The following is a 26,389-nucleotide window of genomic DNA, read 5'->3' on the forward strand; positions in this document are numbered from 1 at the left end:
AAATTCATTTGTCTTGCTTTTTCTAACACTTCCTTGCTGCTGCAGCCAAAGCCATTGCAAAAAGCACATCAAAATATGAGGGGTTTCTTCCTCTGCCCCTCTTAGTTCAGTTCACTGTCTTCCATATCTAGCCTGACAATACCTGTCTACCTCACCTGGTGGAAGCTGTGTAGCACTTGCTCTCCAGAGGGAAAAAGGCAGGGCTTTCCAAAGATTTTCCAATTATTTTCTTTTTTAAAGCACATATGAACCTTGATCTGACATGCACCACACCACCTACATCAGAGATGCACACCCAAACTCCTGATCTTCCTCCTGATTTTAAAAGCTCCTGTGCTTCCCTCAGCTTTGTGCCAAACCCCAGGAGCACAGAAATGACCAAGATTCACACCCAGCAGGAAGTGTGAGCACGCTGCCAACCCCGTGCTTTGATTCATCCACTGCTTTTCCTGAAAAGCATCACAAGGGAAGGAGACAGTTAATGGTGTTCCACGTTCTCCCAGTGCTCATTAGCCAGGCACCTGTGACTGAGCCCTGCTGAGGCCACAGAGCAAGAACACAGATGGACAATTACACGTTTTTAAGACTGCTCTCTGTGCCAGCTCTAAATCTTGAGACCTGTGGGAGTAAATTCCCTGCCCTTTTTACCTATTCCCCTTGAAACACACTATCAGCCTCGGGATTTTCCCCACTCCTGTTCAAGGCTTGCCAAGAGGAAGCAGCAATATTGCTCAGACAGCTACCTCAACTGTCTTTAAAGCAAAGCAATAAAAGGTGGCAGTCTCCCAAACTCCTTGGCTCACACACCCTTTGTTTGCCAGCTCTGTCACATTTGGTCAGCCTCAGCTGTCATGTGAGGAGCAGAGAGGACATCCCAGCCACTGATAAGGAAATCAGAGGCTGAGCAGGGACAATGGAAAGCTCAGGCTGTTCTCAGATGTCTGATCTGCTCATCCTGCAGTCCCTTTCCACCCTTTCTGCTCTCTCCTGACAAGAACCTGCCCTCAGCCACCTTACACCCACCACCCTTGCTGCTTCTGCTCAGAAAGTCATGAATTTCACCACCAAAACCCACTGATTCAACTTTAGGTCCGGCTTAAGGTCCTTGAATTTCAACTTGAAAACAACTCCTCTGCATCATCTCTATTTCTTGAACCCTTGAGGTAGGCTGAAAACCTGTGAAGCAGCAACACAGAACGACTAATGAGGTTTTTTCCAGGCATATCCTAGATGATAACCACTTACAACAAAAATCTTTCACCCCACACTTCAACTGTGGCAGAAGAAATATCAGCATCAGCCAGGATAAACCCCAGTAATCACTACAACTATTTAAGCTTTGGTTATGAATAAGATATTTTATGTACTTCCTTAACTCTTTGTATTTTGCTTTGAAGATGTAATAGCACAGTAATGGTTTAAAGGGGAGAAAATAAATTGTTCTGCAACAGAGATCAGGGCTAAATGATCTTCAGTGAGCTGACTGTGGAAACTTTGCCCTGAATCTATCACTGCTTAAATACTGATCTAAATTCTTCTGCAGCTTTCAAAAGAGTAACACTCAACAGTGGCCTCCAACCATTTAGGAAGGAAAGTGACAGTTCTCATTCCATTCTTTCAGGCCAGAAACACACACACAACTACCATGTGCTGGCCTTCCTAACCAAGGATCTGCCAGCTGCTTCCCCAGGCAAGGGAGTCAGTGTTTGGTATTCAGGGTATTCACGAGCCTTGGTGTTTGCAGGATTAGTCTCACCATTATCCAGGCTCCAGCTTTCACCTATTTCATCAAAAACTGGTAGAAATTTCTAGGGGTTCCTCTGCAGTTTCCCAAGGGAAACAGTCAGCACTGAGCAGCACACAGGACACTAGGAAAGCAACCAGTGCAGAAAAATATGCCTTTTAGTTATAGCTATTAAGAAATTACAGATAAGATACTGATGGCAAAACCACAAAATCAGCATCTTAGGAGCCCTGAACAACTTCTCTTCACATAAGGCTTCACTTTTTGAAGGGCAGAGAAAGCTTCCCCAGCCCTTACAACTGGTATTACCAATAAAAGCAAAGCTGCACTCCTAAAGCTAACCTGCCACCACCACACAAAATCTAGAACTCCTAAATCAGACCAACACCTGAGTAATTCTAAGCTCAAATCATAATTATCTGGGGCTTCTTTTCACAGAGATGGGTAAACAAGCAGCTTCAAGGCAGATGTTTTTATTAGCTGCCTACATTAAAGGTTCCCATACCTCACCAAAAAATTTGCACATCAAAAATTCCTTTCCACACGTGGAAGCCTCATGTTCTGAAGAAACCCTGCAAGGCAGGCTTCCCTGTAAATCAACCCCCTCTTTAAGTGACACACCTCTGTGCTCGTGTGAGGCCACAGCACTCACCTACAGCACCCCAGATGGATGTGTCCACATCTGTCAAACAGATTTGGGTTCAGCCCCGAGGCACCAGGAATGCAGCTCTGCCCTGTGCCACGAGGCTTTTGTATGACAGCCCTGTTCTCACCTGCTAGGACATCCCATTTCAATCAGGAAAAAAACCCAAACAAACAAACAGGAAAATTGTGGACAAACAAGCTGGTGGCTGAGGACGGCAGTCAGAACACAAAATTTCTGTCTGCAGTTCTGCTACACGTTTTTATCTGCCCACAGGAAGGGCTTAACCTCGCCTGTGGAGAAGGGATATGACAGACACACTGTTTCACAAGAGCTGCAGTGGTACAGTTCTTTGCCATTTCACCAGTGAACAAAGGGTATTCCTGCAGGGAAATAGGGAGGCTCCTACTGCAGCTCACAGCTCTCCTCAGCTCACGCTGAAAGCGAGAGCAGTGGCAGCCACAGCTCCCCGGACAGGGACAGCCTCCTCCTCCTCCCGGCTGAGGCAGCGCGGCTGTCACTGCTGGGAACTGCTGCCCTCTGGCGATGCACCAAACAGCCGGAGCTCCCGCCTGACAAAACCGGATTCGCTGCCACACAGAAAGAAAACGCCCCACGGTAACGACCAGCAGGTCCCAGGGCACTCAGATTTCACGTGGGTTCACCCAGACCCCTCAGTTCTGGTCTTATGAATTCATAAAACACCTTCTTGCAAGCCAAACTCAACCTAAAGCATGATTTTACCCAGCCCACCCCCACGTTTCAGAGGTAAAAGCACTCAGGTGTTAAGCCTGTTCAACAAAACACATCCTACTGCCTGCTCTTTGTCATGGATTGTGAACATCACCAGGGAAAGTGCCAGCCAACATCCTGCCCCCAGCACGGGACCTGGACCAGCCTGAAGGAATAAAACATCCCCATTACCCCCATCCCTTTGGACCAACTGCTTCCCTCCTGGTCTCAGCCTTCACACTGGCAGTGCCACTGGGAAGCTCTGCCAACCAGTATAAACACTGTGCAGCTGGGGAAGCCTCAGTGAATTTACAGCATGTTTTGAAGTCGAGCAAAGACTGATGTCTGCGTATAAGGACACTCTGCAGGAAATCTTGGCCTCGTTTTCCTTGAGGTCCGTGTTTACTCATGATAAAAACCAAAACCAGTGTAAAGGAAAGAGAAGAGCCACTGTTTTTCAGAGCCCAGGTGCAGCCTGCCCACAGCACAGCAGCACCCAGCTTGCACCAGGCCCACAGTGGACACATCCCATCTGCCAACTTACTTGACTTCCTCACCAGCAAAATCGAACGTTTTGGTGATTGTCACTTTTCCTGAATCTTTTGGCTTCTCCTGGAGCTTATTCCCACTCTTCTCTTCTTCAGCCTACAAAATACAGGAAGGAGAAAGCAAAATAACGTGTTTGTGGAGCCAGGCAAAATCACCATTCCATGGGGCCCAGGACCCAGCACAGACCTCAGGCAGCACTGCAGTTTAGGCTGGGGGTCAAAGCACGTCACCCACAGACAAGAAAAAGGACATAAATGCCCCTTCCACCAGAGTGAAATCCCCATTTTGGTTCCAGGTTGCCATTGGAGTTCTAGGATCAAAACAGCCCCACAAACAAGAAGTGAAATGGTAATAAATGTAGGAAGGAGCACTTTGCGGTGGTTCAGAAAGCAAGCAAAAAAAAGACTCACTTCTCCCAGACTAAGCACCACCAGGCAGTAAAGCTGCCAGGGTGGATTCCACAAAAATATGTTTATTTTTTCTCAAGAATAGAGAAGAACACAACCCATCAGCGGGAAAAGCAAGGCTGATCTTCACACTTGTCAATAATGTCTCTTTAATTTGAGAGGGAAAATTCTTTATTAAGCAACTTGTCAACAATGTCTCTTCATTTACTCTCAGCTACAGCTTCTAAAAAAGTACATAAAAACCCTCAGACCCTATAAATAATCAAAACAAACCCCCCAAATTCTTGCTCTAAATCAACCACACACCACAGAGATCTTCAAGCAGACAACTCAAGTCCAAGTTAAGAAGAGAACAGAGAAACTGCATCTCTCCATGAATTATTCCAGGCTGTGGAGGAACTTCCAAAGACCACTCACAATTTAGCAACTTGCCCATAGAAGCAGAATTGCTCAGAAGAAAAAAAAAATCACTCTGTCCTGCCCCCTGATTCTACCTGTACCCACCCCAGCTGCTCAGCCAGCAACAAGGGAGAAGCAGGAGGGCTCAAGTGACAGGACTCTTCTTCCAAAAGCTGCAGCCAAAGATACACAACTACACTTGCCCTGCAGCCTTCCAACAGTCACAGGAAGAAGCCTCACACACTCAGAACTGTACTTGCCAGGCTCAATACTTTTCTGGCTGACCATTTTCACTAACCCAATCTGACAATTCTAGCAACACAGGGTCAGTGTTGGTGCCACCTTCAGCACGAAAGGCTTGGCAAGGCAAACACAGCCATTTGGTTTCGCTGGGAACCAAATCCTTCTCAAAGCTGATCATCACACACAGAATCCTCTCCCCAGAAAAACCCCTGCAGACCACGAGCACCTTACTGGGGCTCATGGGGGAATGAGAGAAAGGCAGATCCAGCGCTGTGGCAAACATGCACCCCGACACGCAGCACCCTCCCAACCCCCAGTGTGTGAGGATGAAGGCAAGGCAGAGATGTCAGCACAGGCCTCTTCTGTTTCCCCACTCACACACACACAGATACACAGACTCCTTTTTTTCCCTTCTGAGCACCAGGAAAGGCACAAATCCCCGGGAGAGCTGTACCCACAAGCACAACTCTGACCATGGTGCCGTTCCTGTGTCACAGGGAGAATCCAGGAGCAGGAAGAGAAGCCAAGGTTGCTCCGTGGGACCCTCTGGGATGCTGGGAAGTGGCTCCCAAAGCAGCACTGCCACGTCACAGACCTCCTCAGGTGGAAGGAAACCAGCACCCCCCAGTCTGGCCCATCATGGCCTACAAAGCAGAAGGGTAGGGGCAAACCCAGCCTGCTGCCAGCTCTGCCTGACATCTGGTACCTGCCAGAACCCACTGTGTGCTCTAAACCTGCAGGCCCTGCCCACGCTCCCAGGCCCCTCTTACCTTCTTGGCTTGTGTGCCATGGGTGGCAGCCCCTGCTCTGGGTTTCTGTCCCACGTCACTCAGGAAACTGGCCCAAAGAGCATCCTCTTTCTTTTTTTCTTCCTCTTCTCTGCTTCTTTTCACCTGCTCTGCATAATCCACTTCCTCCTCTTTCTGCTCCTCTCCATTCTGCTGAGCCTTTTCTTCCTCTTTCTCGTCTGGCTCTAGCAAGAGACCTCCTTTCTTCCTCTTCCTGAAAGCAGGCACAACAACAACAAAAAAAAATATATATAGGTGCTGCTACATCATTCCAGAGCTGAACTGTTAGCTTGAGTGAAGCAATGTGGTATTTCACATTCCCACTAAGACATTCGACCTGGGAAGTTCCCTCTGACCTGGGGGGTGAAGGTATTTAATTAAAAGATGCTGCTGCTCAGAAAACACAGTGAGACTGATGCAGGCAGTGCACACGTCTGTGAGCACACGATGTGGGCAGGCCCTGGCACAGGCTGCCCAGAGAAGCTGTGGCTGCCCCAGCCCTGGGAGTGTCCCAGGCCAGGTTGGAGCACCCTGAGCTGGTGGAAGGTGGAAGGTGTCCCTGCCCACGGCAGGGGGGTGGAATGAGATGGGCTTTAATGTCCCTTCCAACCCAAAGCACTCCAGGGTTCTGTGGTTCTGGAATACTGCAAGAACCAGGAGGGCAGGAGGACTTGGGCTGCTCCGAAACCAATCTCAAATAAGGAATATCTAGACGGGGTTTTCTCCCACTGACGGGTGCTTTGCACTTAAGAAGGCTTATGAAAACGGAAGCAGCTCCCGCGGGGGAGGGTTTTCAGGCACGGTCCGCCAGGCCTGGGGCCGCTCCCGACGCCGAAGCGGGGCGAGGAGCAGCGTCCCCCCTTCCCCCGCCCCTCCGCGGGCCGGGTCCCCGCGGCCGTACCTGCCGGAGGGGTGGCGGGGGCTCCTCCTGCCGCCAGGCGGCCGCGGGCTGTCGGCCGGCTCGTCCTCCCGCACCAGCTCGCTCTCGTCGTCCTCGCTGTACTCGGCACCTGCAAGCGCAGCCACTGAGCACCGGCACCGCCGGCGCCGCCGGGGCCGCCGGCCCCCGCCCGCCACCGCTCACCTGAGGGCACGTAGTCGTCGTCGTCGGCCGAGGAGTACTGATCCTGATCCTGATCCTGATCCTGATCCTGATCCTGCTCCGACTCCGACCCCGACCCCGACCCGGCCATGGTGCAGCCCCGGCCCCGCCGCCTCACGCTCCTCCCGCCGCCGCCTAGCGCACCCGCTGCGCACAGAGCGCCGCCCACAGCGCCGCGGGCGCCCCCTGGCGAGCGGGAGGAACGGCCTCGCCTCCCAGGCGGCGGCGCCGCTGGCGAGGAGCAGCGGAGAGAGTCCTCCAGAGGGCCAGAGCGTCCCGCCGATCCCAGCACCCCCCGCGGCCCACAGCCGTTGCCATGGCAGCGCGGGGGAGGGCGGGGCCCGGCCGCGCCGAGGCGAGCGGCGGTTGGCGGAAAGCGCTGCCCGTCACCGTGCGGCGCCTCCCATTGGCCGGGCGGGCGGAAGGGGCGGATGCGGATGGCGGCGGGGCGGCGGGGATGGAGGGCGGCGATGCGGGCGGCGGGGGCCTCCTGCAGCAGATCCTCAGCCTGCGCCTCGTGCCCCGCGTCGGCAACGGCACCACCACCTACTCCAGCCCGCTCTCCACCTTCCCAGGTACCTCCTCGCGGCGGGGCCCGCCCGGCGGCAGCGCCGCGGGCCCCGGGCCGCCCTCACGGCCTCTCTCCCCGCAGAGATGTGGTACGGCGTCTTCCTGTGGGCCCTCGTCTCCTCCCTGGCCTTCCACGTCCCCGCCGCTCTGCTGGCGCTGTTCACGCTGCGGCACCACAAGTACGGCCGGTTCATGTCCGTGAGCGTCCTGCTGATGGGCATCGTGGGACCCATCACGGCCGGCACCCTCACAAGTACGGCGGGACCCGGCGCCGCGGGGCGCTCTGTGCCGAGCGGGGGTCGCCTCCACGCGGCGTCCCCCGGCACGGAGATGAACGCTCTGGCTCCGTGTCCGCCCTTCCCCCGCGTTTGTCCCCGTTCCCTGCCCCGGTTCCACACCCCGAGGCCTCCCGGCCGTGCCCGCGGCGCCGCAGCGAGTGCCGCGCTCACAGCTCGGTTTTTCACCCCCCCGCAGGCGCTGCCTTTGCTGGAGTTTACAGAGCTGCGGGGAAAAAGATGATCCCCTTCGAGGCCCTCATTTTCGGCGTGGGGCAGACCTTCTGCGTGGTGGTGGTGTCGTTCCTGCGCGTCCTGGCCACGCTGTAGCTCCCCCTGGGGCGGCTGCAGGGCACGAACCCGAGCGGGGGGAAGGACCCGGCGCCTGCTCCGCCTCTGGAACAAATCCCAGATCACAGCTCGGGGCTCGTGCCTCCTCCGCTGGTTTAAGGAATTGGGAAGGCCTGCTCCTGCCTCTGGTGTGGCTCGGAACTAAGCTGAAAACTGTGAATTTCGTTACTTTTTGGTAACATTAAGTGCCAAGTGAGATTTATTTCCCTGGAGGATGGGAAGGTGGCTGCTGGAGGGGGAGGCCCACAGACCTTTCAGCAGTGATGAGTTGTAGCCCCGGGACAGAGCTGAGAGGTGACACTGCCTGTGCTGGGGGGAGCAGCACCACAGGGTGTGCCCAGGGCTCGCTCAGTGCTCTGAGCTGCTGTTGCTTTGATCTCAGTGAAACTGAAGCTCTTTTAATGTGAATTTGCTTTAGATTAAAAAATCAATTTGTTTTCCTTCCCGACTCCTCCGTGCCAGGTGGCAGTGTTAGTGGACTGGGGGAGCAGCTCCAGGGTTGAATCCTGGGGATGTGGGATGGTGTGGGCAGCCCCAGGCTCTGCTGTGCTCCGGGTCTGTTCCCAGCCTGGTGGGACTCGCTTCCCTTCGGTGTCTTTGCTGAGCTCCTTTGGTCTCCAGACCAGCCCCTCTGTACCTGCAGCTCTCCCCCGACCCTCTGTGTGAAACAACTGGATGTGTGCTCTGTTGCTGGCAAGAGGTGTTCTGCAGGAGCTCCTTGCTGAGACTCAGTTTTAGCCCAGTTCAGGGTGTAAAGCTGTGCATTTTAGGAAGGAGTTCAGTGTGAATCCCTCTCCCTGGGGGTGTGAGGTCCCAGTGGTGTTAACATTGAAGCCTGGCTCTGTGGAGTGCCCTGTGTGCTGTTTGCAGAGCCAGCACAGCCCTGGGGGGAGCTTGGGCCTCCCCTGCCCTCTCTGGGGACAAAAGCAATGACAAAGCAGGAGTAGGGATCTCTCTACTGTCCTTCCCCCTTCCAGCTTCTCAGCACGTGTCTGGAGTGCCTGGTTTAATTCACAGGAACCACCCTGAGCCTTCCTGGGTGGACTGAAAGTCTCTCATGGGGCTGGGATTGGGTGGGTCTGGCCTTACCTTTCAGGTGATGCCAGAAATGCAGAGTCCAGGCACTCGCTGTGCTCCCCTTTCCCCCGCCCCAGTGCCTGGCATCCCTCAGTAGCCACTAAGCTGATTGCAACTGGGAAAGCACTTTATCCACGTGCCCTGTGCTCCAGCACGAGGAGGGTTCCTGTGCAGGAAGGGGGCTGAGGAATGCAGGGCACAGATGGGGCTGCTGCAGAGCTCAGAACAGCGCTCAGGAAAATCACTCAGTGCTGGGCAAACTGAAAACTCCCTTTCTCTACCCATTCAGGCCTCCCAAACTCTTGCTTTGAGGTGGTTCTGGAGAACTGGAACTTGGAGAACTGGCAGTTTGACTACTGTTTGGATGTGGTTTGAGTTGGTGGTGCCTCTCTGCGCCCACACACTGAGAAATTTTTAAGGAATTCTCACACAGAAGGTGAACAATCAGTTTCTGATTTGTCTTGACAGGTGTTAGCGCTGAGGGCAAGTTCTTTGTGTCATCTTGGTGCTTGCAGAGCATCCTCCCCTCCCCTGGCTGCCTCCCCACCCTCCTCTCCAGTAAAACCAGACCCAAATGGGAAGCAGGAACAGCCTTGGTTGGTCATTGAAGGCAGTTTCCTCCCCTCTCACCACTTTGGCCTTCCCTTTCCACTCCTTTATCCCTGGGGAGGCGTGTGGAGGAATCCCATTTCCAGCAGGCATTGGCAGACTTTGCTCAGTCAAACTTGCCAAAAGCTGCAAAGAGCCTGTGAAAATGTCAATGCTGAGGTGTCCCGGGCTGGGCAGCTGGGAGGCCCTGCCAGAGAGCCCAGCCAGGCATCGCTCAAGGAAACACCTTCCAGAGAAGCTGCCTGTCCTGGAGGAGCCCTTGGCTCGTGTGGGAGCTCATGGCCCTGCTCTCTGTGCAGCATCCCCCCTGCTCCCACCCGGCCTCCTCTCCTGCTCACGGCCGTGGCTGTCATGAACAAATCTTTGTATGATCGAAAATTCTGTAAATTTTATTTTTCTACTGACACTTCTAATCCTGGTGGTGATTATCAGTAAATTCTGTACCTGTTGAAGTGAACCACGTCGTGTGTTTCTCCTGCAGTGTGACAAAGGGGCCTGGGTTGTGTGTTTGGAAATGAGCCTCGCTCCTACCTCGTTTGGGGCAGGTTTGTCCTGCCAGGGGCCATCTGCACCAGGAAATGTCCTGACTGGTGGTTAATGATGTGTCCATTAGAGCAGGACCTGTGCCTGCAGCCAGGCACCAGCCTGAGATGACATCTCACCCCTGCTCAGCTGCTGTCCCTGTCCCCGAGGGGACCTGCAGGGTCCCTGCAGCCCCTGGGCTTGGTGCTGCCCTGCTCCCGGCCCCTGGGCCGTCCCCCCCGATGGGATGAGTGTGCTCAGAGATCAGAACGGGCCTGAAGAACTCACAGCCGAGTCGGGGGGCGGGCGGGAGGTTTTATTGGCAGTAAAAGGTCAGCACGTTCTCCTGGTTCCCTCGGGTGAGGATGACGGGGGGTCTCAGGTCCTGCGAGAGGGTCTCGAGCCAGGCCATGTAGAGGGCGCTGGGGCAGCGTCCCTTCCTGCCGATGGGCGGGGTGCTGCGGCACAGCGGGGCTGTGAGCGGGGCCGGGACAGCCCCTCCCACTGCCCTGCAGGTGACTGGGGCAGCACCGCGTCCTCCTCCCCCCGGCAGGGCCAGGCCAGACCCCTCGGTCCCTTCCCAGGGCTCTTCCCTGTGTTGTGGCACCGTCCCACCACAGCATTAGGGTGCCTGTCTGGGATTTCCCCCCAGGAAGGGGTGAGCATCCAGAGGGGCAAGAAACGGGCACGAGGGCATTGCTGGCACCTACATGGCTATGAGTGCTGCATCCCGTGAGTAATCCAGCAAAATCTCGTTCAGCCTCACCTGTCGGAGCGACTGCGGAGCAAAGAGAGTTGACAAACGCAAAATTAAGGTTTCCAAAAAGACCAAATTTTGTCTGAAAAGCAGGAGACCCTTTGCAGGACCCACCCCCGGGACTGGTGCTACCTTGGCTCTGTTTTTATCAACCTCCTCATCAGAGATCTTCCAGGGACAGCCCTGCCTCATCTCGTTCACCGTGGCCTCGTCCTTGAAGCCATCGTTGAGCCTGAAGGGAGCGATCAGGTCGTCGAACCTCTTGATGCTGCAAGACAAGCAGATGGTGAGTGGGAAGAGGGGCTGGGCAGGTTTGGGGGTGCTGGGGAGGCAGGGGAAGGGGGCTGTTACTGCTCTGGCCGGGGTTTCTGGTTGATGTCGGGGAGGATGTGGACTTCGTGGAAGCCAAGGCGGAACTTGCTCAGCAGAGAGACAATCCTGCCCGAGGGAAAAGGACACGTTTGCCCAAAATTAGCAGGGAAGGGCAGCTCTGGCAGGGACCTGCCATGGCAGAAAGCCCTGCTGCTGGCCTTGGTTTGCACTCTGGGTGTTCCCACTCAGCAGCCACACGGATTTTCAAAGGAGTGAGGCAGGGCAGCCCAGTCAGAGCTCACAGATCCCACGGGACTCGGAGCAGGAGGGAGGCAGCTCCTGCCACCACCCGTGGGGACAGTGGCAGTGGTCGAGGGGCTAAGAGGGGCTGTGGGGCCATCAGCACTTACGCCTTCCTCTCCTCATCCATCCTGTTGATCTGCCCCCCGACAAACACCCGGATCTTGCACTTCCCCCACCGCTTCTTGCGCCCCAGGAGGTATGGGATGAGCAGCGTGAGACCTGTCCCAAAACACGTCATGGGAGACGCGGCAGTGACCCCCAGGCTCAACAATGCCCTCCTGATGCCAAAGGCCAGGGATGCCCTGGCAGCCCTGGGCGAGGACAGAGCCCTCCTGGGCAGCACGATGGAGATGCTGGGCTCACAGTGGCTGGACAGGTGGGCAGCCACAGCAGCCCAAGGGGAAGGTTACCTCCATCATCGAAGAGCCAGTAAATGTCGATGGTCTTCTTGCCCTGCTCGCTCTGGAAGATGGTGCTCGCCTGCTGCTCGCCAGCCAAGGCGCTGGAGTTCACTGCTGGGGCAAGAGGGTCAGCAAGGCCGTCAGCACAGGGCACTGCCGGCTGCAGATTGAAGGCACCACCTCCTCCCGGTCCCAGCCCTGCTCCCCTCACTGCAAACCTGGCTCCCCAAAAATAACCCTCAGAGCTGGGGATGCTCCAGAGGGCCCAGAGCCAGGATCAGCCTACCTGAGCTTGGGGCTGCTCTGCTGCCAGTGCCGTTCTCGGGGTGCTCTGCTGCCTCAAACGTGGGGTTAACTGAGGAGGGAGAAGAGCCCAGGCAGTGCCTCACTGCCCCAATTCCCTCTGATCCCCCAGGACTGGGACATGGTATGGGGACACGGTGCTGGCTGGCACATCCTGCAGCTCCGCTGAGCACCCCAAAATCACTTACCATATGCCTGCAGCACTCGGGAAACATTCAGCCCTTCCTTCATCCGCATTAAGCACACGCCGTACTTGAAATCAAAGGCGTCGCTGAAGGAGGGAGGAGAAGGCTGTTAATGGGGCAGCAGTGCCAGCCCAGCCCGCAGTGGCCACACTGTCCCTGTCAGCAGCCACCACCAGGCGCTGGTGGCCCGGGAGGAGCGGCCTGGCCGTACTGCAGGATGCCCACGTAGTCCTCCAGGCTCTGCGGGGACGCCGTCCGCCAGTCCCTCTTGTAGCCCAGCACCAGGATGTTGGGTCTCATCTTCCCGAGGCCGGCAGCCTACGGATAGGTGTCCCCATGAGACCCTTCCTCAGGGACAGATGGACACAAGTGGTGTCAGTCCACAGGGCACTGGAGGTTGGGGAGGGGGCTCAGAGCCCCCCGAGCTGTGATGAAAGAGGAGGGACCCTGGTGATCACAGCCAAAGGCGGCTCTACCTGGAGGAGCATTTGGACTCCGCTTCTCAGATCCTCAGCCACCACATCCGTGTAGAAAGCCTTGATCTTCCTCTTCATGAGCCACTTGGCGTGTCCATCTGCCGTCAGCCGGGACTCCGGCATCTTCTGCTTCCGCGGGCCCTGCAGGCAGCAGGGGCAGGGGCTCAGGCAGCCCCTCGCAGCTGGTGGTCCTGCCACCAAGGACCTCTAGCTCCTCTCTTCCCAAATCATTGGTAAGAGGTGGATGTAACCACTGCACAGGTGGGAGGTTGCAATCACAGCAAGAACAGCAGTGGATCCGGTGGGTGGGCAGCCAGTGCACACGATGCCTGCAGTCCCACACTTCAGTCCCCACCCCGTGGCCCACCAGGACACATCTGGATTTCCCAGCCCACTGTCTATGGGTGGCTGGAGCTGCCAGGACAAGGAACCAGCTGGTTTCTGCAGGTGACTCACGATCAGCACGTTGCCACAGAGCATCAGGCTGAGGTTCTTGGTGAAGGTGCCCACAAAGTCCACCAGAGCTGGGCGGAAGTTGGGCGGGCCGGTCAGCACCAGGCACTGCGGTCTGCGGACAGCAGGGAGGAGGAGTGAGGGGTGGTGCTTCGGAGGCAGCTCTCTGGAATGAACTGCAGCTCCCCTCCCATGCCTGACCAGTGGCAACTACAGGGAGCATCTTTAGGATGAGAAAAAATGATATGGAGGAGGATCCAGTCTCACTCTTTGCTCTCATCTGATGTAAAGAGACCAGAGTGCCTGCATCTGCCTGGTACAGGGAGGGCAGCGTTCACTCAGCTTTCACCTCTGCTGGCATGGCACAGACGTGGGGTTTTGGAGACAGACACATCTTGCCGTAGCTCCTGGTTACTGAGGGTGGTGGTGAGGATGTGGCCACGGGCACAAAGCCATCCTGGGTTTACTGGGAGTGGTGGCTGGTTCTGTCCCCCCTCCCTCCATGCGCCCAGCACCTCACTGAGCAACCCTTGCCTGTAGTTCTTGATGTGCTCGTCCACTTCGCTCAGCCCCACCGAGTAGTTGAGGGCCATGTTGTAGGAGCTGGCTTGCATGGAGGAGCCCCAGTTGACATCTGCAGGGGAAGATGGATTGGCAAAGGGCCCAGACACCTCCCGGGCGTCGCTGCGCTGGGGCACTGCCACGCACCCGGCTTCTTGTAGAGCACGTATCCCAGCAGGAAGATGACGATGCCAAAGGCGATGAGGGCCGCCCACCAGGTGAGCAGGAACATGATCACCACCGAGACGGCGGCCCCGAAGAGCGCAGCCCACTTGCTGTAATACCGAAAGGAGGGTCGCCAGCCTGCACGCAAACACACACAGCGGCCGCTGCCGCGCCGGCTCCGCACGGCAGCACCGCCGCACGGCACGGCACGGCCCGGCACGGCCCACCTGGGGAGTTGGTGATGGAGGCGTGGAAGCAGCTGAAGTTGATGAGGGCGTAGGAGCAGAGGAAGAAGTTGGAGATGATGGGGGCGATGGCGTTGAGCTCGGCTGTGGGAGGAGGAGAGCACAGCGAGCCGTCAGTGGCAGGGACGGGGCCACCCGGCTGGTGTCAGCTCCCAGGAGGGTGCCAGGGTGGCACGGACCTACCGATGAGGATGAAGCCGATGGCGATGACGTAGGTGAGCATGTAGCCACGGATGGGCTCACTGTTCCTCCCATAGCCCTTCCCGAAGAACCCGATGAGCGGGTAGAGCTGGTCCCTGCAGAGACACTGCGGGGAGAGACACGCTGGGGATGCTGAGCTTCACTGGAACAGGGGATGGCAGCATCCCCCTCACCCCAGAGCTGCTCACAGCTCTGCACCCGAGAGCATCACCCACTGCCAGGCTTGGGGACGGGAACTGGGGTATGTGGGCACACCACCCTCTCACCTGGAAGACTTTGGGGGCTGAGACGAGGCAGGCCAGTGCCGAGGAGAGGGTAGCACCAAAGATCCCTGCTGTGATGAGGGGCCCAAATCCAGACACCATGCTCATGCTCTGCGTGAAAAGCAGGGGGTCAGGAACCCTGGCACCCCTGCTGCACCAACCTGCCCCAGCCCTGAGGGATTTCCAGCCCCCAGGCCCCATCCTGCCACCCTCAGTGCTTTCCCATCCACATCATCCAGCTGGCAAAGTCCAGCCATGTCCGCAGTCCTGAAGCAGACGCTCCCTGGTGCATCCCTGTTACAGGGGTGCTGTAGCAGCACGGGTGCCCCCCCGGCTGCCCTGGGGAATCCATCCCCAGCAGCACAAACGCAGCCAGGAGCAGGAGCTGGGGGATGTGGTGCTGAGCAGCACCTGGTAGTAGTTGCTGAGCCCGTAGCGGCAGCTCTGGCGCTGGGCGCAGGCGCTGAAGTTCCAGCCGAAGCCGCAGGCCAGGCCCTCGCAGCCCGGAGACCCCACGGCCACGCTGTCGTTCAGGCTGCCCGAGGCGTCGCGGACCACGCAGGCACCTGGGGGCACACAGGGCTAGGGCAGGGCTGGCATCTCCCCACGGTGTCACACAGCCCAGCCCCACATTTCCCGTGACAACCCCCAGCCCCTGCCATGGGGCTGCCCCACTGTGTGGTGGCTGTGAGCAGTGCCGTGAGCTCTGGTACCCACCCAGGAGGACTCTGCCCCACCTGGAGGCAGGAGCAAGGTCTGGCACTCATGGCATCCACCCCGGGGTATCGGTGCCAGTGTCCACAGCTTGCTCCTGGCTCCCACCCAGCTGCATCCTCCCCGGTCACCCATTTTGGAGTGGGAGGCCAGCCCATCCACCCAGCTCACCTGAGAACAAGCTGCTTACCAATCGTAGCAGAAAGCACCAGGTAGGACACAGTGGTCCAGAAAATGGCCATCAAGGTGCCCTTGGGGATGGCCACGGCAGGATCCTGCCCAAGGGAGTCACAGATACACATAAGACAACTTTCCAGCAGCACCACTAATGTGGCATTTTATTTGTGGTTGATACACGAGAGAAATTTGAATTCACTGCATCACAAAGCTGTAGAGCAACTCCTGGCTGAGCCTCTCCCAAAGCTTACAGAAGAAATAAACCAGAGTCTAATGGTTGGATCAAAATGAAAGCCCTGGGGAAAACAGGGCTTGAGCCCTGAGAAATGCCAGCTCTGGTCACAACCCACCTTCAGGTCACCCGAAATGTTGGCCCCAGCCAGGATGCCGGTTGCAGATGGGAAGAAAATGGAAAACAAGCCAAAGAAGGAGCCCTCGGGCCCACGCCAGTTGGGCACGAAGTTCTGGGCAAAGATATCAGCTGGGGAGGAAGCAGAGAAGCAGCATTTGGGGGCTCCAGTTGCCTTAGTGCTGGCTGAAGCACCTCAGCACTGGATGGAGGCACAGCACTGACGGCAGGGCACCCACGGGAGGGGACACTGCTTTTAATGACACCTCAGCAAGGAGAACCCTCCCATAGCAAACATCTCCCCCAGCAAGAGCAAAGAGCTGGGCTCCAGCGCTGCCCTGGGACCTGCTGAGCACAACCCCAGCCCGGGGTGGACCCACCTCGGTAGCTGAAGAAGCCCTTCGCTTGCTTCTCGGCGCTGGCCGGGATCACCGTCCCCACCAGGTAGTTTATGAAAGAAACCAGGATGACCAGGAAGAACAGAATCTGTGCCTGCCAGACCAGAAAGAGCCAGCTGAGGGGGTGGGGGACAGGGCACAGAGAGAGTGAAGGCTGCGTTAGGAGGAACCCTGGCCCGTTTTTGGGGAGCTACAGTCATCCTCTGCTCCTCAGCTGCCTGGTGGGCAGCAGGGACAGCTCTTGGCAGCCCAAGGGAATAAGTGAGCAGAAGTGAGGGTTACCTTGGCCTCCCACTCCATGCCAGCCAGGGAGATGCCCAGCAGCACCGTCACAGTGACGACCCCAATGATGCGGATGTCGTTGATGGGGTCCACAATGAGCGAGTTGTGCTCCTGGGGAGGGGGAACCGTTCAGGATGTGGAAATGACCCTCCCCCTTACTGACCCACCGGGATTTCCGGGAGTTTCGGCAGCTGCAGTTTGATTACCAGCAGTCCAACACTAACACAAATGTTAATTAATGCTGCCTGTGCAAGGAGAAGGTGAGGATGGAGCGAAGGGGGAATGAGGGAGCCGAGGCAGGTCCTCACCTGCAGCAGGTCCCGGACGGTCTCCGCAAAGCCCACGGTGTGCATGGCCACGGCCACCGCGTTCGCAAAGGCAAAGATCAGCCCGATGGAGCCGCCCAGCTCTGGCCCGAGGCTCCGGGAGATGAGGAAGTAGGTGCCTCCTGAGGCAGAGGGAGCACCCCGTGGCATTACTGCCTCCCCACAAGTATCTGGGGACCCCCCTGCACCTCGCAGCCCCTGCCAGGAGCTCACATCCATAGAGCAGCCCCAGGGTGAAGGAGACCCCCGGGGTGACTGGGAGGGAAAAAACTACCTGACTTCACTTTGCCATTGGTGGATATGGCAGAGATGGACAAGCCAGTTATGGTGGTCACTGTCACAGACATCAGGATGATGAGCCATGTCAGGGCTGCGGGGAGAGGGCACAGCTTCAATCCTGCATCCCCCCAGTCCCACAGACCCCCCTGCCTTCCCTAGGAGACCCACAGAGACCCTACACATCGCTCCACGCTCAATGCCACGCCATTCCCACCCCAGGTGCTTGGGTGATGGCGAGCCCAGTGCCCCCATCCAGCTCCCAAGGAACCACAGCACCCACCGATTCCTGCCTGGGCAGTGATCCAGGGCAAGCGCAGGTAGAGGATGACTCCCCAGATGTTCAGCATGCAGCGGATCTGGGGGGACAGAGAAGGGTGCTGGCCATCAGGGCACGGCCAGGCCCTGCTGTTCCTGAGAGAAAACCACCCTGCTGAGGAGGGCAGGGAACTGCTCACAGTGCAGGCACTTGCAAAAAATATGGATATTGGGAAAAATGCAACAAGGGGCAAACGCTTGGGGGTGGGGGGCAGGAGGACGCTCTGTGGGATGAGTCACTCACCATGACGCCCTTCACCCATCCAAAGCGGACAGGTTCTGCCACAGAGGCTCCACCTGGCTCCCCTTCTGCCTCCTCCAGCCCAGGCTCAGGCCCAGCCTCGGGCAGGCCATTGCTGTGCTGGGGGTCACACACCGCAGGGTGCAGGCGGCCCGGCTCGGGCTGTGGGGCGAGGGGAAGGCAGGTGAGGGTGGGCAGCAGCCACACAGCCCTGGAGGGAACACTCTGGCTGAGCACACAGCTGGAAACAGCTGGAACCAGCTGGGTTCCCCCTCCAGCTTCTCCCGGGGCCTTTCCGGGGCACAGCACCAGTCACGGCACCGAGAGGCAGGACCCAGAGTGACACCGCACAGACACACGGCAGGGACCGGTGGCACGGCCAGGGAGAGCCACGGGCACAGCCCAGCCCCCGTTACCTTGAGGATGGAGTGCAGGTCGGCCAGCGAGGGCCTGCCCTTCCTGGGGTCGCCCACCCCCTTGCTGTTGGCGTAGTGCTCGTAGGCGGGCACCACGTCCACCGTGTTGTAGCCGAAGGTCCTGGTGCAGAGGGTGCTGCCCGAGAGCTGGGTGGGCTGGGCGCTGTCACAGCTGGCCCCCTCCTCCATGCCCAGCAGGGTGCTGATGGTGAAGCGGCCGCTGCAGCGGGCGGGGGGCAGGTCTGGGATGGGCAGCTCGGCCATGGCCCCTGCCCGGGTGGCTGCCAGGTGGGGGACAGGGGGGGAGAGGGTTTATAAAGGCTCGCCCGCTTTATACCCCGCGAAACCGGAGTGAGGCAACCGGCACACACCCACCACGGATGCTAATGCAGGAAAGGAGTCGGCTCGAACCACCCCGAGCTGGTCAGGAGGAAAAAAATAGCTGGAAGGGATACCAAAAGCACCGTAATGGGCATCAGTGCCTCCCAGCACTCGATGGGGGCAGCGATAACGGATTTGAGATTAAGTCCCAAGGACAGATCAGCAGAGAAACGCGGCGTCGAGTTTGCCTCTGGCCCCGACCCGGGAACATTCAGTTCCCACAGGGATTTATTATGGAAAAAGGGAGCAAGACTCCCACGCACCCTCGCCCTTCCCTGGGATACTGCCCCAGCCCCGTCAGATCCCGTAAACCATCCTGGCTGGCCCCCAAGCTGCTGCCTGTGGCACTGAGCTGGGCCGGATGCGGGATGGGAATGGCCCCTTTATCTCCCAGTGAAACCAGGGCAGAGGGGGAAGTGGGACACCAAGGGATGGAAGAGCTGCCTCTGCTGGGACTCCGATGCCAGGGGCTGGGACAGGCCACACCAAGCAGACAGTCCCTCTGTGCCTGCCCAGGGCTGGGAGCTGGCAGCTCTCTGGTGCTGGGCAGCAGAGATACCCACAGTGCCAGAGCCCCCTTCCCCTCCCGGCCCAGGGAGGGGGCACTACTGAGCTACTACCCAAGGTTCAGAACTCACCCAGTCCCACTCCTGATTTAATAAGCCACTTAAACACTCGCCCACATCACACAAAACATGAACTGAGGCCATGAGGCCGCTCAGCGTTCACCCCACAGCCCCAGCAGGCCAGGACAGGGGGAGGGATGGGCACCTCTTACACCTCTGCAGCCCCTGTCACATGTGCCTCAAAAGCAGTTACAGATAAGATCAGCAGAGACAGCAAACAAGGCCAGCAATAAAATCTGAGGGCAGCCCATTTGAGTTTCAGCTTGGTGTGGCTTTGCAAGTTAATGGAAAATTGGGCCTGCCCGCCCTGCTGCCTCTGGCTGTGTTTGCATTCACACACAAATTTTAACCTGGGTTTTGAGGACTTGCTCCAGCCCCCTTGTATTGTTTGTGCTGAGCAGATGAAGCCACCATCACCAAGGGCCAGTGTGCACCCACTTACCCGGGAAGCTGAGGACAGGCAGCCCGGCCTGCATCCCTCCTGGTGCTCCAGCAGAGCTGGTGCCATGGGGGCAGCCGGCCTGGCCAGCAGGGACACGGGCGAGGTGGTGAGGAAAAGCTGCTCCAGCACCTGGTGAACACCTGCTCCAAGGGGGACACCGGCTCCCTGGCACAACACACGCAGCAGCAGATCACGGCCGGGAGGAGCGGCTTTATTTTAGAACCTCGTTATTTCATCAGAAACGCTACTTTGCCCAAACCAGCACAAATCACAGTCTCTGAAGTGGGTCAGAGATGCTCTGGAAGAGGCAGGAGGGCTCCAGGACGCCGGGCGGAGAGCGAAGCGAGTGGTATGATGCAACCCTGGTGTAGTGAAATAGCCGGATTGTAGGATGCGCTTGTCGTCGGCCTGATTCACAACACCAGCTGCAGCAACAATACCAGGGCTGTGCGGTGCTGGGAGCTGTGGGCAGGGGAGCAGAGCTCTGTGGCACATCCCTCCAGCCCCTCTACACAGAGGGAAGAGATGCCAAGTTGTTTCTGCAGGGCTTTCCCTCACTTCCAGCCGATCCCCCAGTTCGTTCCGGCTTTAAATGCAGAGAATGGTGCAATGCTTTACACACAGCCCCTCCTAAAGATTGCCAAGGTGCTGTATTCCAGCAGGCTTTAATGAGGCTTTAACTGTCCTGTTTCCAGCCCCATGGCACAGGGAACCTACCAGCCAGAGTGACCCAGGACACACGAACGGTGCAGGGGCCAGTGCTGCAAACCCACCTCCAGAGCAGGACTCAGTTCCTCAGCACTGCAGCAAAGGAAGCCTGGGAAGAGAAAACAGAGGGTTATTCAGCCAATGCCGGCAGCCTTTCCTGATGGGAGCAAAGGGTGCATCTCCCATCCCTTCCAGACCCCACTCCCATCCTTCCAACCTCAGACCCAGAGAGAAAGCACATGAACAGTGGCAGTGTTTGAGTGCTGTCCCTCACCAGGGACACAGAACTGCAGTTAGCAATATCCCCCTCCTCCCTCCAGGCTGGAAGGGAAACAGCTTCCTTCCTTGAGAGGCTGGGGTCACTTTTTTGGAACACAATTCCTTCAGCTCCTGCCAGGAACAAGGTCCAAGCACTGCCTTAGACAAATGCAGCAGTGATAGCAGAGCAGAACAGAGAAATCACCTCATTTAGCAGGTCTACTCCAGCCAGAGGGTCTGAAAACACAACAAAACATCATATTGAGATGCAGACTCTGCACCCAGTGGGGAAATCCAAGGCAAGGCAGAGAGGCAGGAACGTAACCCACAGGCTATAAGCAGTACCCTGCTTACATAAAATACTTAAAAGAATTAATTTCGTTGTAAGGATTAAAAACCCCTCAAAGAAACAGTTGGTGAGACAGAACCCATGGACAGCAGCTCCCTGAGTGTTCAGGAGGCCCTGGAGGCACATTCCAGCAGTGTCACACTGGCTGTCTGGCCTTAGCTCAGTGTAGTTTGTTACCAGGTTAACCCTGGGTAGAGCTTTAACTGATGTTTCCCCAACTGACAGGTAAGTAGGGCAGAAGTTTACAGCACATCCCCTGTAAATCCAGACCACCCCACTCAGCCCCTCGTTCCTGGAAGGAGGTGCAGCCTGTAAAGCTGCAGGAGCTGCAGTGCTGACACCACAGCACCCGTGGATGTTCCAGAACCGAAGAGCCACGAAAACCAGGGAACACAGACCTGGAGACTGCTGCACCCACTCCAGGACAGGGTGCCACAGCTCTCACAGCAAACACCTTCTCACTGTTTCTTCCCATCTCCTCCAGCAACACAGGACTGAGCTGCATTTGCCTCAAACCAGTGAGTCACCCTTCAGATGCATCTCACCTACCTGGAAGGCCTTTAATGCCGAGGATTAGTCCCAGGGCAGGAAAAAGCAGATGGAATTATCCTGAATTTAATCTGCAGCATTCATCTGTACTTGTTTCTTGTATAAAGAGCAGAGCTCCACCGATTTAGAGGAGATTTGTCAGTTTATACTAAGAACGAATTTGGCTCAGATGAACATGCCCAGCTCTGCTGCAGACTGTGCACCACTCTGCTGTAAAGGCAGTGCTTGGTGACACCACCCTTGAACAGGCTGTACCTGTTTAGGTAGGTGTGAGTTTAGTGACACCCCAAAAACCCCTTCCAGCAGATAAACTATTTAGAAAACCAAGGCTAAGATTGTATGTTAGCAAAATCGATGGTACAAAACCTGAGGGAGTAGAAGCCAGTTTTTCTCTCCAGCAGAATAAGCAGGAGGTGGAGGGAAAGCAGGGACATCTGGAGAACCATGAGGGTGCCTTATTCAGCAAAGCACCAGTACGTGCATCAGCATCCACCTCAGAGCAGCAAAGCCCTGAAAGTCGTGCAGAGGAGAGCTGGGTTTGCCAGAGCCAGGCCCAGGCACGGAGCTGGAACCTGCCCCTCTGGGGAATGTGGGAAGAGGGATGGGCTGCAACGTTCACCACCTGCACAGACCTAAGAAGAAATCACAGGGCAATCAACAAGTAATAAATCAATTCCAAATATCTGTGGCCTCTTCTGTAATACCCACAACCCTGACTGAAACAGGGCCAGTCTTACCTTGCCAGGGTTAGTCTCAGGACTCAGACTCCCTGGGGTTTATTTCCTCTGTCTGTCCATCACAGAAGGATCATCTTGGGTTTTGAAAAGCAGGAAATAATTCAGTTTCTGATTAGCTTAAAAGGGACCAGAGGCTAGAGTCATGATCAGAGGGAGCAAACACGACTGCCCTGCTGAGCAGGGCGTGGGCAAGAGACAGGAAAACAAAGCCCTGCAAATGGCACTGTCAGGAGCTGAACCCAAAGGACTGCTGTGCCCACAGAAGAGCGGAGCAGGGACAGGGAATTCCAGCAGGGAAGGTGGCCTTCACCCTTCCCGACTCCAGTAGATGCTGTCCCTCCCCTGCTCGGGTCAGTGGTTGCCCCAGGACAGGAAAGACTCGCCAGACTCTCTGTACATGAGCTGGTTTGGTGCTGGGAGTGACCCAGGGACAGGGGTTGAACTCCAGCCAGGAAAACACAGCAGAGTCATCCTGCAGGACCCTGTGAGGGGCAGCCCTGGCCCCCCCAGGAATGCCCACAAGCACCAGGGATGGTGCCTGTTGTCTCGGGGACTGGATCAACTGTCAAGCGAGGCATGCCAGGAACCATTCCCACACAAACATGCTACAGATGTTAACAGCTAATACAGCTTTCCACACTCACCTGCTGACAGGTTCTTAGGCAGTTCCACCTCCCAGCCCCAAGTAACTCCCTGGTAACTCACCACCTCCCCTGTACTCGCAGGGTGTTGTCCAGGTCTGCCTCAGCCTCTGGTTGGGACAATCCTGGCCATGCTGCAGGAGCTCTCCGTGCTGACACCGTCCCTGGCTCTGTCTGCTGGGAGTCCCAGCAGCTGCTTTGCTAATGCTGAGAGACATGGCTGGCTTCCTGTCCAAAGGGGGGACAAAATTTATGCTACAACATTTCTGGCAGGAAAAGGAATTAGGAAATTGTCATCAAGTCAGTCAGATACTCCTCTATCCCAGGCAACTCAGACACTGCAGAATGGGGATGAATTCTCTCCCATGACAGCTATTAACATACCAAGGCTGAAACCAGCCCCTACATTTTGCTGCCTGTTCTGCATCCCAGACTCCACATGTTCCATATCCCCTAACAAGAGGGTGAGACAGCAGCAGGGGAGCAGCAAGAGTAACCACCAATATTTCTCACGGTTCATTCCAAAGACAGGCAGCTACATTGAAAAAGAAAAGCTTCTCCTACACAGTTATTTAATTGCAGCTTAAAACATTTAAAGGCAACCATTTTTAAAGCCCCACACTTCAGTGGGACTCAGGTTTCCCACTAATCCAACAGTAATATCACACCCCCACTTGGACTCTTCTCCAGGTGAACTCTGTAGGGGACCACTTGGAATGCACCTGACTGAGAACTCACGAGCTGCTCACAAAAACCTCTCCTACCAAAATGTACCTGTTTCCAGCCCAGGTGCTCCTGCAGAGCTCCAGCAGAGCTCCAGGGCGTGCAGAGCTGAGCCCACCCGAGACACCGAGCCGGGTGGAGCCGAGGAGCCCCCGCGGCACATGGAGCTCACCTGCCCTGCAGCGACACAGGCACCAACGAGACAGGGTGATGGACTGATGGCAGCGTCACGGGGTGGGGGGTGCACCATCGACACATTTTCAACACTTAACATGCATTCAAAACCCACAAAAACCCCTGAAGGTTCCCAGCTGCACATTCATTAAAGCATTAAAGCAAAGTTCTCTTCTGTTATAGAACTGCTCACTCATTCACCCCACTGCTGCAGAGCTATGACTTCTCCCTCTGCACAGCCCCTTAGCTGATTAAGAACAAATTTCTAAATAGAAAACCAACTGAAAACTAAATTAATAAAAACATAAAAAACACAAGAACCAGTGAAAATGAAAATGTCAAAAACAAATATCAAAACCAAAGAAATTTATTTCCATCAACAAAAATACAGAATACAAAATGACACTGGTCCCACGGGCCCTCTGAACGCACTAAGGACAGGCAGGGGCTGCTGCAGCCCCGAGCCAGAGCTGCTCTAATTCATAAGGATCTCCATTTGCACCAGTCTGGCGTTGGTGTCTCCCGACGTTCTGTACGGGATCATCCCAGCAAACATGATCAGAGCACGGGCCTGGGACTGAAGTTGCTACAAGACAGAAAGACAAAGTGCAGTTACTTTAGTATCACAAAACCCACGGGAGGTAAACACTTGCCTCTTGACACCAGCCAAGGTAATCTTTGGTTCTCAGAGCTGCTCTCTGGTTAAAGAGTCTCTGCAGTTGGAAGGAAATCAAAATATTTCCTTTTCCGACCATTAAAAGCACGTTGAGTTACCCTTTTGCTTAAAAAAAATCCCATTTATTTGAAATTACCTAAGAAAAACCATTGTCAGCAATGTGGGGTGTTGCTGCTCTGCAGCAATCTTGTAATTTCTGCACAAAGTGAGCTTTCCCAGGGCAACAGGATTCTTCCCCACCTTGCAAAATGCAAAGTTGATCCTGCTGAAATGCAGCATTAATGTTGTCAAAGCAGAATTGAACTAGAAATGAACAGGTAGTGCCACACACACCTGGAGATCTCCAGCATCACCTACAACATACCAGTCTCCTCAAGTACACAGAGCCCTTCCCCTAAAGGAACCAACCCCCTTCTTGCACACCACAAGGCTGTGTAACAGCTGGGGGAGCTCTGGAATAGTTTGTTTCATTTGTAAATTAAAAGGAAAATCACTGCAATAGCTGGTAGAAGTCAGAAGAAGACAGAAAGCCCAAATCTTTATGGAAAACTACTTGGACTGCTTTGATTTAATAGCAGGGTTTTCTTCTTGAATATTAAACATCTCAAAATTACTGTCCTAGAAGATCCACTGTTCAAATCTTCCTTTCCCCTACTGACTGCAGGGAAAGCTGAAGGTGCTCAGGTTGCTGTGGGCATGTGGATGGTAACTCTGGCAGCAGGAACTGACACCATCCCTGAGGCCCCTCTGGCCAATTCCACCCCGTTTTCAGAGCCAGTCTGTTATTCAGTGGCCACAGAGAAGCTCTGGAGGCTGATACTGGAAAAGCTGGGAGTTTTCCCAAGACTGACCCAATTGCTAAAATGTCCTGGGACAGTTTCCCTCCCTGCACTGGCTCCTTAACAAGGGGGCCTGGAAATCACTTCCAGTTCCAGTCACAGTCGTATTTCCCCGAGTCTGCTTCCAAATGTGTTACACAGTGGGGTTGTACCATTCTGCCTGAGCTGCTGCTTTTCAGAGGAGGTCGAAAGAGGTGGGAGATGGAAAAAAAAGCATGTCAAGGTGTCTGACTCTTTGGAATTAATCAAGAAACAAGAGCTCTCACGGTGACTAAGAAAGGCTGAGGAGCAGTGCAGGTTACTGTTCCCTTACCTCTACAGAAGCAGTGATAGCTGGCCTGGTTTTGACAATCAAACCAATACTTTGGGAAGAATGAACAGAGGTTTGCAGAGGTTAAGAGCGGCCTGGAGGTCTAGATGTTCTATTGGCTGTAATTACTTAACAAATGTTAGAGTTACTTGCAATTTTAAATAAGACCACAGATAATAAAGAAATAGAATTCCATTCCGTTCCTGACCTAATTTTGGCACCGAGATAACGCCCTTGGGCTGCTCCAGAGAGTTCACCCTGGCTCTCCCAGAGGAAAAATCTGCTTTCCCAGAGGAAATGGAAAAGCTGTCCTTCCTCCAGGGAAGTTCAGAAGACACATTCTTGTCAAGCACAGCATGCTGAAGCTCGTGTCTGGGATCTCTGCTCAGGTGAACGAGATTTTGCTGAGGAAACACCTCTCTCCTCACGTTTGGAATGCCCTCATTTCTTCCCACCACTACAATCGCCTGAGCTGCTTCCCAGCCATGGAAACTGAAGCCGAGTCCCTGCTCCTGCAGTCCTGAAGGAAATGCTTGAGGGTAAAAGGAAAGGGGAACACGAGCTAAAGCTGTTCTTGCCCTCCCTTCCACGAGCCCATGCCTGGTATTTTTCTGCACAGGCCAGTCTCGAGGCAGACGGCAGCTACAGGGCGAGAGGGTTTTTCTCCCGCTAATCCCACATGAGCAGATTATGCTCCCTTGTGACACTACAGTCACACAGCTGCTCTCTTATCCCCTCCCTGACAGCAGAGGCAGCGGGCACTTGTTCCCTCTGATGGCTGAGCACAGCCTGTGCTGCACATGGCTCTGTGACGCAGAACCCCCGTGTCCCCACCATCACTCA

At 55.8% G+C, this 26,389-nt stretch overlaps 4 protein-coding genes across 10 annotated transcripts in view; 1 reads left to right on the top strand and 3 right to left on the bottom strand.

Moving 5' to 3' along the window:
* Window positions 1-6,925, bottom strand: part of CFDP1 (craniofacial development protein 1) — a 55,280-nt gene extending 48,355 nt beyond the window's left edge. Inside the window, exons 1-5 of the mRNA XM_050311654.1 lie at window positions 6,914-6,925; window positions 6,590-6,863; window positions 6,407-6,515; window positions 5,488-5,719; window positions 3,664-3,764 (exon numbers count right to left, since the gene is read on the bottom strand). Of these exons, the coding sequence (XP_050167611.1) occupies window positions 3,664-3,764; window positions 5,488-5,719; window positions 6,407-6,515; window positions 6,590-6,863; window positions 6,914-6,925 (728 nt within the window). The remainder of the gene's footprint in view (window positions 1-3,663; window positions 3,765-5,487; window positions 5,720-6,406; window positions 6,516-6,589; window positions 6,864-6,913) is intronic.
* A 129-nt stretch (window positions 6,926-7,054) lies between these two features.
* Window positions 7,055-9,941, top strand: TMEM170A (transmembrane protein 170A). Its single transcript, XM_050311076.1, has 3 exons — window positions 7,055-7,182; window positions 7,260-7,430; window positions 7,652-9,941. Exons 1-3 carry the CDS (start codon window positions 7,065-7,067, stop codon window positions 7,780-7,782), a joined length of 420 nt encoding a protein of 139 aa, XP_050167033.1. The 5' UTR covers window positions 7,055-7,064; the 3' UTR covers window positions 7,783-9,941.
* Window positions 9,942-10,309: 368 nt separating this feature from the next.
* Window positions 10,310-23,925, bottom strand: SLC12A3 (solute carrier family 12 member 3). Of its 4 annotated transcripts, XM_050311055.1 has the most exons (26): window positions 18,134-23,925; window positions 17,721-17,879; window positions 17,442-17,517; window positions 17,157-17,252; window positions 16,865-17,004; window positions 16,557-16,667; window positions 16,257-16,368; window positions 15,878-16,008; window positions 15,541-15,625; window positions 15,048-15,202; window positions 14,640-14,747; window positions 14,356-14,479; window positions 14,155-14,256; window positions 13,910-14,065; window positions 13,736-13,835; window positions 13,205-13,316; window positions 12,749-12,889; window positions 12,484-12,590; window positions 12,276-12,358; window positions 12,071-12,139; window positions 11,794-11,895; window positions 11,491-11,602; window positions 11,120-11,206; window positions 10,901-11,036; window positions 10,722-10,789; window positions 10,310-10,469 (listed from the first exon to the last, which is right to left on the bottom strand). In XM_050311055.1, the coding sequence occupies exons 1-26, from the start codon at window positions 18,395-18,397 to the stop codon at window positions 10,328-10,330; spliced, it is 3,078 nt and encodes a 1,025-aa protein (XP_050167012.1). In that variant the 5' UTR covers window positions 18,398-23,925; the 3' UTR covers window positions 10,310-10,327. The 4 variants fall into 4 exon arrangements, with proteins under 4 accessions (XP_050167012.1, XP_050167010.1, XP_050167008.1 ...); XM_050311053.1 differs by lacking the exon at window positions 18,134-23,925 and having other exon boundaries at window positions 17,442-17,591; window positions 17,721-17,882; XM_050311051.1 differs by lacking the exon at window positions 18,134-23,925 and having other exon boundaries at window positions 11,794-11,898; window positions 17,442-17,591; window positions 17,721-17,882.
* Window positions 23,926-24,072: 147 nt separating this feature from the next.
* The window catches only part of NUP93 (nucleoporin 93), a 67,276-nt gene continuing 64,959 nt past the window's right edge, over window positions 24,073-26,389 (bottom strand). For all 4 annotated transcript variants that reach the window (XM_050311056.1, XM_050311057.1, XM_050311060.1 and 1 more), the window contains one exon: window positions 24,073-24,307. In XM_050311056.1, coding sequence (XP_050167013.1) covers window positions 24,197-24,307 — 111 coding nt within the window. In that variant the 3' untranslated portion in view covers window positions 24,073-24,196. The remainder of the gene's footprint in view (window positions 24,308-26,389) is intronic.

This window comes from Myiozetetes cayanensis, unplaced genomic scaffold, assembly GCF_022539395.1.
Source record: "Myiozetetes cayanensis isolate MyiCay16 unplaced genomic scaffold, myiCay2020 scf16, whole genome shotgun sequence".
Taxonomy (NCBI): Eukaryota; Metazoa; Chordata; class Aves; order Passeriformes; family Tyrannidae; genus Myiozetetes; species Myiozetetes cayanensis.